Source organism: Xiphophorus hellerii, chromosome 2 (genome assembly GCF_003331165.1).
Source record: "Xiphophorus hellerii strain 12219 chromosome 2, Xiphophorus_hellerii-4.1, whole genome shotgun sequence".
NCBI classification, from domain to species: domain Eukaryota; kingdom Metazoa; phylum Chordata; class Actinopteri; order Cyprinodontiformes; family Poeciliidae; genus Xiphophorus; species Xiphophorus hellerii.
The window spans coordinates 31,587,686-31,603,755 of NC_045673.1; the positions used below are offsets into that span (position 1 = coordinate 31,587,686).

At 38.3% G+C, this 16,070-nt stretch overlaps 1 protein-coding gene across 8 annotated transcripts; it reads right to left on the reverse strand.

Annotated features, from left to right (window-relative positions):
* Positions 1–306: 306 nt before the first annotated feature.
* LOC116709213 (troponin T, fast skeletal muscle isoforms-like) lies at positions 307–11,016 on the reverse strand. 8 transcript variants are annotated; one of them, XM_032547637.1, is made up of 14 exons: positions 10,931–11,016; positions 9,183–9,223; positions 8,947–8,960; positions 8,367–8,375; positions 7,784–7,960; positions 5,335–5,353; positions 5,185–5,230; positions 4,948–5,064; positions 3,748–3,825; positions 3,556–3,669; positions 3,354–3,466; positions 2,971–3,061; positions 2,329–2,369; positions 307–673 (listed from the first exon to the last, which is right to left on the reverse strand). In XM_032547637.1, the coding sequence occupies exons 2-14, from the start codon at positions 9,200–9,202 to the stop codon at positions 637–639; spliced, it is 876 nt and encodes a 291-aa protein (XP_032403528.1). In that variant the 5' UTR covers positions 9,203–9,223; positions 10,931–11,016; the 3' UTR covers positions 307–636. The 8 variants fall into 8 exon arrangements, with proteins under 8 accessions (XP_032403528.1, XP_032403521.1, XP_032403542.1 ...); XM_032547630.1 differs by having other exon boundaries at positions 10,864–10,994; XM_032547651.1 differs by lacking the exon at positions 8,367–8,375.
* Between the last annotated feature and the right edge of the window lie 5,054 nt (positions 11,017–16,070).

The window sequence follows — 16,070 nt, forward strand, 5'->3', positions numbered from 1 at the left end:
TTCTGATCAGGAAGGATAATGAATCACGGATCATGTAGCATAGAAGCTCTTGAGAATGGCCAAAGCATCCCTGATGTTCTTGAGCCTGAATATTCTTCAGACACATCCCATCCACTTTGATCTGAAGTTTTTACATCCCCGCTTACATCCGCATTTCAAGCACATTGCACTCTTTTGCACTGCAGACCCTTGAAAATAATTTAAGTTAGGCTGACTGAAGTGAAAAAGCATGTTCTGAATGACTGAAGCTTTTGACTGAATCAGCTTGGCAAAACTGAAATAAGAGCTGAACAGATGACTTTAAGATTCCACATCTGAAAAGAAGGAACTTTATTGGCTTCTGATAACTACAGAAATGGCTTGAAGAGTCACACTTTATTTACAAAATTACTGAGAACCACAGAGTTGAGGGTGAGGAGGCGTGATGGCAAGCATGTTGAGTAGTGTTTTCTTCCTATTAAATGGCAGCTAAAGGCTCCTTGTTTCTTCAGGACATGGCTGAGAAAACGCAGGGCGGACCTCAGCGTTACTAGTTTCTTCAGAGGTGCAACCTTCTCCACAGTGTGATTTGCTTCATCCTGCGTGTGTCCATAGTGATGGCAGTTTGGTTTGCAAGTACTCATGGGTTCAGCCAATCTACTTTCTGCGGCGGGCTGCGGCACCTTTCTTACTGCTGCAATTCCAAACAGAAAACAGGGAGACATGTCAGAGCTGCGACTTCACATTTTTAATTCCAAACAGAAGCAATTTGTGTCTCATTTGTCCCAAAGACTCCATGTTGGTGAAACGTAAAGGCAAACAGATTGGCACCATTTAAAGCACGTATGAACATTTATAGGTAGAGAACAGTGTGCTGTAGATACAATTATTTATTCACAGAAGGCTTAACTCCTTCCTTTCCCACATAATCATTGATTAATTGGCTGAAATAGTTTATTGACTAGGGCTGCACAGTGGCGCAGTTGGTAGCATGCCTTGGAACAGGAAGGTCCTGGATTCGATTCCTGGCCTGAGTCTTTCTGCATGCAGTTTCCATGTTCTCCCTGTGCATGGTGGGTTCTCTTCGGGTACTCCGGCTTCCTCCCACATCCAAAAATACGACTGTCAGGTCAATCGGTCTCTCTAAATTCTCCTTAGGTATGGATGTGTGTGCATGGTCGTTTGTTCTGTCTGTCTCTGTGTTGCCCTACGATAGAATGGCAACCTGTGACCCCGCCTCTCGCCCGAAACGGTAGCTGGAGATAGGCACCAGTATATTTATATTGAGGTTAAACCTAATTTTGAGAGTTAAAACATGAGAAGATGAAGCATGTTTTGGACAAAGGGACACTTCAAACCTTTTTTGCAAATTGTGATCCTTTTTATTTAGTCTGGTAGTTTTTATTATGTTTAGTTTGTGAGCTGGGGAACATATATGTAAAGTGAAGAAAAAAAATATTCCTATATATCTATTCTTTATTTTATGCACAACAGATTGGCTATGTGAGTATCTAAAGTTTAAACATCCAATACAATCAACTTTTAATGCTTTGAAAGATTCAGAAATCCTTTTTATTTTTCCAGTTTTGTTTTAGCAAATACTGAGTAATAGGAAAAATATAAGTATAATAATACATTAATCTTACAGTCTCATTAAATCCATTGTTGGCTGTGATGTTACAGTACCAGTCTCATATATAAACACCTCCAGCAACACACCTTGATTTCCCATCAGGCTCTAACTGACCTGTCTGATTCCCTGCCAGCATACATGACAAATCCCCAAACAGGTTGACAGCAAAAGGAGAACCTCAGGTGTAAATGAAGGGTTGCAATCTAACGCGTTTTTGGAGGGGTGGCCAAACATAAAAATATTGTTTTTAAACCAATTACAGCTTTAATATAACCTGCAAACTGCAACAAAAACTCAAAGATGATCTCAGCTAAGGGAGCTGTACCCAACTTTCACATAAAAAACACTATAAATCTGATGAGTCAACAAAGGTCATAAAACGAACCAACGCCTTTTCTAGTTCTACAAACAACTCAAAGTATTTTACACTGAATCCACATTCACTCATTCACAACTGATGCACAGCTTTGGGTGAAGTACCTGGCTCAGGGTCACAGTGACGTATGCAGACTCTGGAATGAAACTCACAACTTCCAGGTTGCAGGAAATCTACCCTAGCAACAGATCCACACTCCCCCAGTTACCATCTCTGACTTTCTTTAGCCAACTCATGGGTGGAGGTTTAGTTTCCATGGTAACAAAGTGATTCTGGGAAACTGTGGTGTCTCTCTCACTGTTCTCTGACATGCAGGAACAACTTCACTTTTGTGACTTACAATTTACTGAGCTCCTCCACTCTCTTGCGCAGTCTTGTAACCTGAAGAAAAAAAAATAAAAAAGAATTTTAATCTCTGAAGATAATGAGGTGATGGAGGACAGCGCGTACAGCAGAGCAGGTGGAGGTGTTACACATACACACAAGCTTTCAATGCTCATTTTCTGGAGTTCTTTCATATCAAAAACCTTAAGGAATACATATCAAAACAGTAAAAGCAAAATCAGAGTAAATACTACAAATAACCACATTTAGCTTTCTTTTTTTTGCATCTCATGGAATAAAACTGAACAAATAACATCATATAAAAAAGTAACATGTAATACATCCACTATTAGATGCCTGTATAATAATTAGAACTCAGTTTGTAATTTGAATTTGAACTTGTCTATTACATACTATTGAATTGATTTAATATGTTTCTGTGTATAAATCAGATTTTGTGAATTGTTGGTATAAATGAACTGAATTAAGTTGAATCAGTATTTTAATACTAACAAAATAAAGACGTCACGTAGAATCTGTGTTTTAAAAAAATCATCATTCATTCTGCATTTTTAGTTACAAAATGTAATTATTATAACCTTTATTGACCATTGGGGTCTGATGTGTGTAAGGCAGCAGAGTAATCAATTCTTCTTACCTCGTACTTCTGCAGCTTCAGTTTCTCCATGTGGTCGAACTTCTCAGACTCCAGCTGACGCATCCAGTCACTGAGTTCATTGATCTTTTCCCTGCAGGAGAACCAATCAGCTTTTTACAAACTCTGACTGCTGCTGTCATTGTGCGACTCACAGGTAGTCTAAAGCATTACTGTCTAGTGTAAAAAAAGCAGACAGCAAACAGGAATAAACATCAGACTGTTGCTCAGTAGAATGGTTTTTAGTTTGGAAGCAGAAGGTTAGATCACAATGTATAACAGCTTTAACTCTCATGTGCTCACAAAGAGTTTTTACTGGTCTCTGATTGTTTTTGTAGATAAGAAACAACAAAAAGACACTTCCTGGAAGAGAAAATGAGTCATACTTCAACTTGTCCTCGCTCAGGTGGTCGATGTTGAGCGCCTTGCGCCTGGCGGCCAGGATCTTCTTCTTCTTCTCCCTCTCAGTCTCTTTCTTTCCTCCTCTCTTCTGGTCAGCCTGTTTATTTTGGAGATAGGTGAAGGCTCAGAGCGAATCACGATTCTAACTATGCCTCCGTCGGTGTGAGCATGCGTATGTGTGCTGACCCTCTGCAGGTGGCTGCTGTAGTTGGAGCCCATGCTGGACAGAGCTGACTTCTTCTTGGCCTCCTCATCAGCCTTCTTCTTGGCATCAGCCTCCTCCCTTATCCGCCTCTCCTCCTGTGTTCACAACACATAAACCCACAGTGAGTCCACACTCACTGACCGGCATTGTGACATCACATTCTGTCGACCGACCTCACGTCTGGCCTGGCGTTCCTTGTCCTTCTCAGCTCGGACCCTCTGCTGCTCAGCCCTCTCAGCGCGACGCTTCTCCTGCAGGGTTAGGACGAGAGTAGTCATGGAGACTGTGCAAAAACACTTGCACTGCAAAAATACTAAATCTTATCAGGTCATTTGGGTCCAATTTCTAGAGCAAATATCTTAGAAGAAATATCTTAGAAATAAGACAAAACTGACTTACAAGTAAATTTTCAGCAAGATATATAAACTTGTTTTATGTCAATAATTCATTAATATTGATTAAAAGAAAGTACTTTCTGCATTGCAGATAATTCCACTTTTAGCAATATGTTTTTCCCAAGTTTTAATTGAAATAATCTGTCTTTGGAAGTAATACTTTTTTCATCAACATTAAGGAGATATAGACTTTAAACAAGCTCCTGTAGGTTGCTCAAAAGTTACTTATGAGTTAATTTTGTTTTATTTCAAGTGTACTAAGATATATACCATAGAAACTAGTCCAAAAATGCTTTTATATCTTTGCAGTTTAAAACTTCATATAGCACACGCCACGCACTATAAAACTGACTGCAGGTAAGTAAAATTTCAGCAAAGTCAGGAGGAGAGTGTTTGGCAGTGCTGAGGTGAAAAGGACAACGTCCTTTACGTCCAGCAGGTTGTTAACAATCAGACAGTTCTCTGTCGACGACACCAAACCTTCAAAACATCAGAGAAATAAAACAGCAACCGCACTGACAAATTCAGATGAGTAAGTGACTGCATCTACTCATCCATGTTGTGTTGTTTCACCTAAAATGTTTTTGTCCTTCAGTTACTGACAGGTTATTAAAAAAATCTATCTATCTATCTATCTATCTATCTATCTATCTATCTATCTATCTATCTATCTATCTATCTATCTATCTATCTATCTATCTATCTATCTATCTATCTATCTATCTATCTATCTATCTATCTATCTATCTATCTATATATATATATATATATATATATATATATATATATACAGTATATACGTATGTCTTACTTCTGATTGAGCAGAAGTAAGAAGAATTAAGGAAAATATAATTAAAAAAATTATTTCATTGTTGACTCCTCTTAATATATGGCAATAAAGGTATGTTTTCACTCTGTTGTGCAGGACATTTTGGATGCAACATTTGGATTTAAATCAAATCAACGAGTCAAACTCACAATCCTCTCCTTGAGTGCGATCAGCTCCTCCTCCTCCTTCTTCCTGCACTCAAAGTGAGCGTCAATCAGGGCCTGCAGCTCCATCAGATCCTTGTTCTGACGTTTCTTCTGGATGTCCTGCATTGTAAAAAAATTATAATAATAAAATAATAATAATAAAATGGACCCAGCACTCAGCAGGAAACATCACAGACAAACCAAAACAAACCTTCTTACTCTCATTTAATTCTCACTTACATCAAAGTCCACTTTCTCACCATCTGGGATCTTTGGAGCGCTGGGCCTGCAACAGAGTGGATTCACTTTTTGAGTCTACTGATGTGTGCCATTTTTTTTATTATTGTTGTTTTGATGCCAATGATCACATGACTACAGGAGGAAACTTACTTGAACTTTGGCTTCTCCTCTGCAGGTTAAGAAATGAAGAGGGGATGAGTACATGTCATTGGGTTAGGAGAGACACAGACTATACTGCACTTCTTTTGGGCATTCCTCACAGATCACAATCATTTTAAATGAGAGATTAATTTGTGGAAAAAAATTAAAAACTTGCCTTATTAACAGCTAAGGTTAGAGTCACAACAGGGAAATGAAACAAAATTCAATGAAACAGATATGGGCAGAAGTGTGAACTTTAAACATGGATTAAATAAAACTTGTGTGAGAATCAAGAGGCAGTTAAATCTGAACGGTTAATACAACCATTCTTTCTGTTAGTGTTTCTTTCTTTACTTCTTCCTTCCTCTTTTTCTTTCTTTCTTGCTTTCTTTCTTTCGAGCCTTTTTTTTCTTTTTGGCTTGACCCCCAAAATTATTTAACACAAATTATTTCTCCATGTTCTGTCTGTTAGCCATATGATGCATATGATGAGCTGCAGAGCAAACGTAGACGGACTTCCAGACCTGGAGGAGTTGAGTTGAGTTTTAGGGAAGAGAAACATGAGCTCTGTTTTCGGCAGAGTGTGTTCAGCCCTACTGGCAGCAGTTTAATGGATATCTGAAGACTTTTGGCAGCATAAATAAATATAGAAGTATTGGAGTGCAGTGTTGAGTTGCTGTTTTGGGTCTGAAAGCCCCCCTACGTTTGCTGTGCAGGAAAGCATGTGTTAGGAATCCATATTCGTTCACCCTTTTTTTTCCTCTCCAATAACACTTTTGTTTTTTCCCTAAAAACAGATTTTAAAAAATCACTTTCTTTTCATTCTTATGTGTTAAACCCCGGCACCCTGACAACTGGTGCTCATGGACTGACTTAGTGATGACTGACAGAAACAAGCCTCAAACCAGAACACTGACATCCCACCAAAACCAGAAGAATCCCTTTCATATCCATCAAATGTTTTTAACTCTACATACCTTCCTCTTCAGCTCAACGACGTCAGCATGCAACAAGCATCAAATAACACAGAAAAGCAACATTTGACATTGAAATAGGTAAACCCATTCAACGCAAGGAAAATAAAATAAACAAAAACGGTTATCCAAAACATCAAATTCATAAAAATAATTGGGTAGTTTGCATGGGTATCCCACATTACACTTCTGTTATTTCTGTTGGATAAACATATATAAATGGAACATTTACACATATTAGGCATTAATGAGGTTAAAATTTGAAAAATTTTGAAAGCAATGTCCATTTCTGTCAGTAGGAGACAAACATGTTAGTCAAGCCTTCTGTGTGCATATCATTTAGTATTGTGAGTACGTTATGCTTATTAAGTAGGTCTATAACCAAATTAGATGAGCGCCCTTCAAAATGGTTTTAACAAAATTAAATCTTTTTAAACCATCCCCCAGATTTGCTAAAGCTAGTGGTGTTTACTGTTACTGTAAACTAAATATGTTATTTATAAAATCAAATGAAATGGCAGACTTATGTAGAGATATCACAGGGTTCTCAAAGACGCTTCTCTTCTAGAAGTATTAGAGTAAAATTGAACTGAATCAGTCACATTCAATCGATGATTCAACTGCAGGATCCATTTGGGTCAACCTACAAGAATGACACACTAAGGAAACGTTTTGTCACTTTCTGTATTCTTAGCAGCTCTGTTGTCAGTTAGGACAAACATCATGGGGAACAACTTCTGCCCACGCTCAGGTGCTTCTCTCCAGGTCCTCATGCTTCCTCCCACAGTTCAGAAACATGCCGGCAGGTTAACTGGTCATGCTTAAATCGTCATTAGGTGTGTTGCATTGTGTCTCTGTGCTGCCCTGTGCTGGACGGACTGCCGACCTGTACAGGTGGTACCACCCCAACTTCCTGAACCAAGGTACTGTCACATAAAAAGCTGATATAGAAATTAAAATATAGAAGTAAATTGCAAAAGTCAACTAAAACAGTAGGCATACAACCAACTAGCTGGTAGCCTCGAACAGACAAACTGTTGATGGAGAAATGACATGTTCCTACTGCAGGTAAGGGAACTATCACCAATACTTCACAGAACCGTCATTCAGCAATGTAAACTAACTAAGCAGCATTAAAGCTGCAGAATGTAACATTTTATAAAAATATATATTTTTTAGATTTTTATTGAAACTGTCACTAGGTCATGGCAGAATGGTATGACTTATATATATATATATATATATATATATATATATATATATATATATATATATATATATATATATACTGTATATACTCTATATATATATGTCTTCAAGAGGTCTTTCAACCTGCACTGTCTAAGCTCTGCGTAAAAGCCGAGTGTTTGAGTTTGTCCAGAGGTGAAAGGAAGGTAGTATGTGCAGACAGCATCAAGACGTTAGTGGGGTCTTTGCATTGAAAGGGATGATAGAATAACCCCGTCCCCCTTCTTGCCACATACCTTCAGGCTCAATCACTGGCTCTGGTTCTGGTTCTGGTTCTGGTTCTGCCACTGGCTCTGGCTCTGGTTCTACCACTGGTTCTGGTTCTGGTTCTGGTTCAGGCTCAGGCTCTGCCTCTGGCTCAGGGGCCACCTCAGGGGCAACCTCTACCTCCTGTACTACCTCCACTTCTACAGCTAAACAGCATGCAGCAAATCACCGTGGAGATGGAGGTGGGGGTTGGGGGTAGCAAGATATTTAATAGAAGCGGGGGAGAGGAAAAGGGGGAAAGAGATGGATGTTTTCAGTTGTGGATATGGAAGGGAACATGTGAGTTAATGAGAATGCTGTTTGGTCAGTTTCCACAAGATGGCGCCAAAGCACGTGAGACAGCAGGCATCGGAAAGAGAAATACAAAAAGGACCATTGTTGGATGAAATGGGATTGTAGCTGCACTGCCACTTGAATGTTTTTAATTTTAAATACTGTTAATGTTAAACAGCATGCTGCATAAAGTATATCTAGAAGAACTCACAAGTGGGTCATAAATGAGTTATTATTATTGTTTTAATGTTGTGGTTGGTAGTTTGCCGGCTGTCTTACCATCGTATTCTTGATCCAAGAAAGAAAGGAGCAGAAGAATATTATCATTTCATCCCATTTGTACCCATTTTTAAAAAAGTATAAATGGAAATGATGGGCACAGTGGGAATCCATGCTAAGCAAAACAAAGCAGTCATTCTGGGCTGATCGGAGCTTTAAGATGAATTAAACAATCACTTTTCAGATGGAAGTGTGCTCAGCTCAGAAGGACAGCTACAACTGCAGATAGTCATGCAGAACTAGAAGACTATATTTGCAAACAGGGCAATTGGATTTCAAACAGCATGGTAATTGTTTTGTTTTTTATGGGTTTTTTTGCCAGTGCTGCAACCAGCAAGAATGCTACAGCAACAAAAACATTTTGTTTCTGTCTGCACAGTTTCAATCTGGAGGAGTCAAGCCAAACCTGCAAACAGACAAAACTGTCCAGTGCTAACTTTCTACAGGAAATGGAAAATCAGTTAGAGAATGTTCAGAAATTTCATCTGGATTTAGCATGGAGCTCCCAATTGTACCTGGGCAAGATACTTTGGCAATAAAAATATATATACATTTAAGTACAGAAAATATAACTACTTACCCTCGACCTGCTCACTGCAAAACACAAGACAAAAACAGCTTAGTATCAAAAAATACTCACCACTATAGAATACAGCAATATGTTAAAGTGTAAAGAGTATTTTGGAAAATTTCTCAAGAGGAAATAAAAGCTGCTTTAAAGCAAAAGTTGAGATTTTATTTTGTTTGTTTAATCAAAAATACTCACAAATGTAATGAAACATTTTTATTTCTGAGAGGAAATGGGAGAAGACTTACACTTCCTCTGCATCAGACATGGTGGCAGTGGACTTTAAAACCTTAAAACCAAAGAAAACAGGAACTTAAAGTCTGTCTTTAAGGAGCAACTGAGTCTCCTGTTGTATTTATAGCTCAGGATTGAGTAGCAGATGCCTTAAATATGTGCAGCAGACCCCACCCTAAATGAGCCCCAACCTGTTTACTTTCACACAATCCTCCTTAGTAGAAATAAATGAACAAAAATTATTACATCTGATTTATTTTAAATGTTTCTCCCAATAATATTTATTGTCACATCTTTCTAGCGTAATGATATCTGAACAGCTTGGTTATATAATTGGTGTAAAACGTTGGACTGAAATTTGAGCCACAGTCATGAATTTGCTTCTCTCATGATAAATGAGAAGGAGACTAAACATAGATTTATGCCAATAGTCTGTTTTTAACTACCGAGGCAGGAGATTAATATTGCAGTGGAGAGAAAAAAAAGGTCCAGTGATAGTATTACAGGTCAGCCTGCTGTCCTCCCTCATCAGCAGGTAATGTGTTAAAGATGATTTTGTCTTTATGCCAATAATGGACAAAATCCACATGTAAATCTGTTTCAGCATTTCATCTGGGAGCATGTCTCGGTACAGTGTGCGATCAAAACCCAACACCAAACACACAGTACCCAACTTTACGCATCATTAAATCCATTACCTGATGAGCTTTTTGGTTATTTGTCTACATTATAAATCTCTTTAGCACAGGGCCACCGAGAAAACTTTCTGACATCACCACTTTCTCCAGATGACAGCTGCACAGGTCTCAGATTTGGTTTCACTTTGCATGATGTAAAATATTATATTCCGTCCGCTGGACTTCCTCCAGCATCATTCCCTTATGTGGAGTTTTTCTGCTCTCACATGGTTCCTTCAATCATCCTCCAGGCGCCTTGTTGACTGAAGCTGCTTTACTTGAGATTTACAGCGAAGTCCTGAACGGTTCGATAGATGAAGTTTCTGTCCACATTTTAATGTGATGTCAGTAAACTAGCTGTGTTGGCATTTGGATAATGCCAACACATTCAGTCTTGTAGTCAGTATTTTACTGTCCACATGCAAAATTGTCAAATAAAAACTGCAGCAGTGGAGAAAATGTGCATGCTTACTTAAGGTAAGGAGAAAATCTACCCAGTGAACCACCACCATTACAAAGGTTTATCATGTATCTTTTGCGGCCCAGGTGGAAAGCTAAGCTAAGGTTCTGAGCCATCTGTAAATCCCTTCAGCATCTCTGCCCCACTCAATCAAACCTGACTCCAGCCATGACAACACAAAAACTACAACAAAGTCCAGTTGAACGTCTAACAAGAAACTGAGATTCACCGGCTTGCATTGTGTCTCCATTAGAAGTGCTAAATAAACAGTATATTTTCTGCTCAGCTAAAGTTAGACATCAGTACATCAGTACAGTGAGCCGATTGATCATCAGCTCTTCTGGCAGAAACACATCAAATATTTGCTTGATAGAGCTCAAACACAAACATGTCTTCCAGTAGCTGTAGCTCTGATCTTTGTAGATGCCTCAACTGGTGGTGAGAGTGATTTTAAGATACATGGACTCAGTTTGCACCTGACTTTAGGTGATGTTTAGGGACATTGCAGTTGAGCTCCCACCATCATCCACACATGCAATCACTCCTGTTCTGCCTTACCTCAGAAAAGCTGAATGAAGTGAGCTCCCTGTTGGCCAAGACAGGCTGTAAGGTTCTGCAAACTTACCACCGTGATTATGTCCTTCTGTTATAGTGACACTTGATCTGTTCAACCTCCCTATTGGCCAGAGGCCGGGCTTGAAGACAAGCCCGGCCCTGTCATGGGGCAGGATCCACGTCTTCACTGTGCACCCACGCCCTACACAAGTGCTCAATAAGGAGATGGAAGGCTCGAATTCTAAGGAGGGAGGTTCTAGTTTGGTGAGAGCAATGGAGAAGATGCCTGTAGGATGCTATTCTGGTGTCGCTGCATTAGGCAAGCAAATTTCATCTAAGCGAGAGATGGGAGCTGATAGTCAGGGAGAACAGCAGGTGGTGCTTCAGAAACTAATCCAGACAAACACAATGTACAGTTTACATAAAAAAATAATAACATTCAGAAAATTTTTTTAGACCAAAATTTCCATCAAACGTGTTGAACCTTCTCTATTGGTTTTCTTTAATTGCATGTTCCTTTGTGTGTTTATCACAGTAATACTGATGGTAGAGATTTTGATTTGACTGTAGTTTACATCCTTCATAGCCAACATTATGTTAGAGGTGCTGTTCTCCTACCATTGTTCTTGAATGAATTCAGGTCTGATAGAAAGCAACAGCAGAATTTGATTTGTATTTGTGATGATTTGCAGCTTGAGTCATCCAGGAAACTTATCAGTGGCCTATTGCATACAGTGGGGCTTTGTAAAATCTTCTCACATTGAAGTTGACCTTGCCTTCCACCAGATGGTGTTGTAATAACAGAATTCAGACCAGGAGTCTGTAGTGTTACCCTGCTCAAGTCAATAAAGCCTAATAGTAATATGAGAAAAGGGAACAAACTGAGATCTTGGCAGTTGGAGAACTAGGTAAAATGCTTCACATTTGGATAATGCCAACTCATTCAGTCTTGTGTTCAGTTTACCAAGTGAAGTATTTCCTAAACCGTTAAGAAGACAAGGGCAGGTATTCATATTTACTGACTAAATGTGGTCCCTCGTAGCTCTCGTTGAGACTGATGGCCTGATGTAGGTAGAGGGAGACGGCAGAATGTGAGAACTTGACAAGTCATTGCTCTGCAACACAGCGCCATAGTGAAGTGGTGGTGTGTGAAACCGGGACTGTTTTTATATAGTTATTACTGATTTGAAATGGAAAAAAAACTCTCTCCACTTCAAAATAGAAATATTTCTGATTAAACATTAGATTAATTTTAATATAAATTAAGGATGTAGGAAAGAGAAAAACGGCTCTTCTGGTTGGTAACTTGGTGCCTCAGGAGCAGCTCTGTACTGCTTTTAATCAAAGTATACACTCAAGATTTCTAAAATTGATACTAAAAATGCATTTGCTCTGCACTTTTATGGCAACAAAAATGACTTAAAAAGACTATCTTGATTCAGTTTTTGTTTTTGGAGTTATCAAAAATATTAGCTTCGTCTAAACCTTTAATTTGCCATGATGTTGGACCCAATCCCAACAAATTATTCAAAGAAGTGTTCCCTTTAACTTACTGCACTCATTTTCTATATGATTCTGTTGAAAGTCACAAATAATATTCTCTTGGCCTCAGATAATGAAGTTGTATGTTTTGGTTGCTTTAGACACAGTTGATCAACAATATTCTCATAGAAAGTGTTAAGCATGTTGCCGAGATCAAGAGAACAGATTTAATCTCATTTGTCTGACAGTTTCCAGTTTGTTCATGTAAATGAGACAGAAGTTGTTCTCTTTGTACCAGACTTTGAAAAATAAACTGCTTTGTCAATCTCTGAATCTAGATGACATTAAACTGGCCTCCAATAATAAAGCTGAGAATGTCTGTGTTTGACCCAAACATGTCAATGAAATCTTATATTAAACAGGTTTTGAGAATTTCTTTCTTTCATCTTCAGAATATCAACAAAACTGTAAACATCCTGTATAGAATTGATGCTGAAAAACCTTCTTCATGCATTTGTTACCTCAAGGCTGGGCTGCTGTAATTCTTTACTGTCAGAACGTTTATAAGATACAATTAAAAGCTGTCAGCCCTCAAGGGGGTATGGGGGAAAAAAATTTCTATGGCATTCCCTCGAAAAAGGTTTTGCGTTCTCTAGCCTTTCTTACGGGCCGCCGTACTTTCTGCCTTAATACAAGGTCATGTAAGGTTTTTCCATGTACAGTACAGACCAAAAGTTTGAACACACCTTCTAATTCAATGGGTTTTCTTTATTTTTATGACTATTTATAAAGCAAGAAATCCCACTTATTAACCTGACAGGGCACACCTATGAAGTGAAAACCATTTCAGGTGACTACCTCTTGAAGCTCATCAAGAAAATGCAGAGTGTGTGCAAAGCAGTAATCACAGCAAAAGGTTGCTACTTTGAAGAAACTAGAATATAAGGGGTATTTTCAGTTGTTTTACACTTTTTTGTTTAGTGCATATTTCCACATTTGTTATTCATAGTTTTGATGCCTTCAGTGTGAATCTACAATGTCAATAGTCATGAAAATTAAGGAAACTCATTGAATTAAAAGGTGTGTCCAAACTTTTGGTCTGTACTGTATTTTAATATCTCGTTGTGGAATATCTGAAGTTTTATATATTTTTTGTCATTATAGAAATGCACCACAAACCTATGATAGAAACAGAAACTTTCTCTAAGTAGGAAAGGAATAAAAATGTGTCCAAACTATTTGGACTATTTCTGAGTTATTATCGTGGGGTAATAAATCATCTGACAGTTTTGATTGTGTCTCTATTGTGCTGGTCTGAACGGTTAAAAGGGCCGTTTCCATCTCAACCTTAATGGAAACGCCCCATTAAGGTTGATGAAAAGAGAGGTACAATCAGTTTTTTGCACCAAAGAGTTAATAATAATAAAAAAAAATTCACTGAGGCTCTGTGAGAGCCATATGAATGAAATAAGCAACTATTGATGTAACAGAAGCACGAGGCTTTGACACTTGGGTGGTGGGCGTGTCGATGTGGGCGTGGCTGTCTCTAAGTATGAATTGAAGGTTATTGAACTGCTGGCTTTGTGTTTATGAGGAAGCGGATGAGCGGGATGGTCAGTCCTTGCAAAGTTTGAAGCATGATAATCAAAATGGAATAAATCGATAATTGTGACAGAACAAAGACGAGGCCTGGAGATGATTGACACACTCATCGGAAATAAGCAATTATTTCGGCCCTCTACCTCAACTAGTTTGCCGTGTTTTATAATAATAAAACGTATTTATTATTTTTAACTCTTAGGTGCAAAAAAACTGATTGAAAATCGATTTATTCACTGAATGTTTATGTCTGTTAAGGTTGAGATGGAACTGAACATGAGAAGTGTGAGAAGTGCCCTTTAAACCATTCAGACAATTCCACATGTCCCCTCGAGAGCTCCATACAAAATGCTTCAGTAAAGGTTCTGATTACAATTAAAAAGAGAGATCATATTTATTTTATTTTAGCTTGCCTTTATTGGCTCCCTGTTAAATCCAGAACAGAAGTTATGTTTCTCCATCTCTCATGTAAAGCCCTTAATAATCAACTCCATCAGACATCGGTTCATATATTCCTAACAGAACACTTTGCTCTCAGACTGCAGATTTACTCCTAGACTTTCAAAATGTAGAATGTGAGGCAGATCCTTTAATTCTCAGACTTGTCTCCTGTGGAACCAGCTCCCAGACTAAACTTAAACCTTTCCTTTTCCTTTCTGCGTGGCTGGAGATTATCTGAAATCTGCTGCTCAGTCAGACCTGTTTGCAGCTTCTGCCTGGTTCTGGGCTGCTGATCCACTTTGTCAGCTGGGAGCTGCTCCTCTGCTCCCCAACATGTGACTGGACATAGCTCTGGCACACAGTGACATTCTGCTTATTTTAGTTCTAGGTTCGCTTAGTTACCACATCTGTCACCTAGTGGGGGATCTAGAACATTTTACATTGGGGAGGGGAAAAGGTCTGGCCTGGGTGGCAAAGCTGAACCCAGGAGGTTCAGCGTTGTGAAAATCCTCTCTATGTAAAGTGAGTCAACAAAATGTTCACAAAAACACATAAGCTATTTATAGGATTTGTGTTTCTTCTAAGAAAACAAATACAAGTTTTAGGTAGCAATGTCCCTTGACTCATCTACCACAATAAAAAATGCTCACTTTCTTTAAATCCGTGTGTTCCCTTTTCACATAAACATCACAGCAAAAGTTTGTTTTGAGAACTTTTGCTGCTTTAATTGACATTTTTGGGATTTCAGGTGTTGAATTTGCTGATAAGATCTCATAAAACACCTTGTTTATTAGCAGTGATTTAATTACTGGGTATATAATTAGTAAAAAAAAGTAAAATAATTGAACAAAATAACCAAATAGATGTTATAATATGGTGTTATAATAAATTCTATTCACCATACAAGTCCTATCACTTGTTTATTAAGGTAGCGATCAGAACCAGGATTGCGCAGGCGATGTGACTCATAACAGGTCAGCCTTAGATTATTTTATCAGTCACAGGGTGGTTTACTTTACTAACCTCAGAAGAAGACAATATTCCTAACGGTAAAGGAAGTGTTTAAACACAAAGATGGCATACACTCCTGTGCATGCACTACACTTCACTACTTCACTACTTGAGTGTGTCAAATCCACTGTAAGCAATCATAAGTTGGATAAAGGACCAGAATCATAGACATTCATCAGCATCATTGCTATTACTATAATTTGAAGGGTGTATTGTAGCCAGTCGTGATTAAATGATCATAAAACCCGACCCTTCCTCACACAGCGTCGGGTTAGTGATGATATAATACAGTGTCAAATTAGTATCTGAATTTACACTTATGATCACTTCCCCTCTGTTTCTCTCCTTTCTCCTTTGCAAATCAAGATCCTAGATTAATTGTGCCTTGAGACAACATTGCTATCATCATTGCCATTGCTTATCTATCATCATTGCTGATGATAGATAAGTTTACTTAAAATTTTTCTGTATTTGTATTATTATATTTTTTTTGCTGTCTTTGAGGAAACTGAAATATTGAGATATAGTGTTTTGGGAAAAAGAGTGTTATTCCAAACTCTCCCCTTCAAAGAATAACACTCTGACTGAGTTAGACTGGTTAGTGTTGGACTAAACTGGAATTGAATGAACTGGAAGAGTCTGACAATATTGCTGTTGCAATATTCCTTGCGATAACT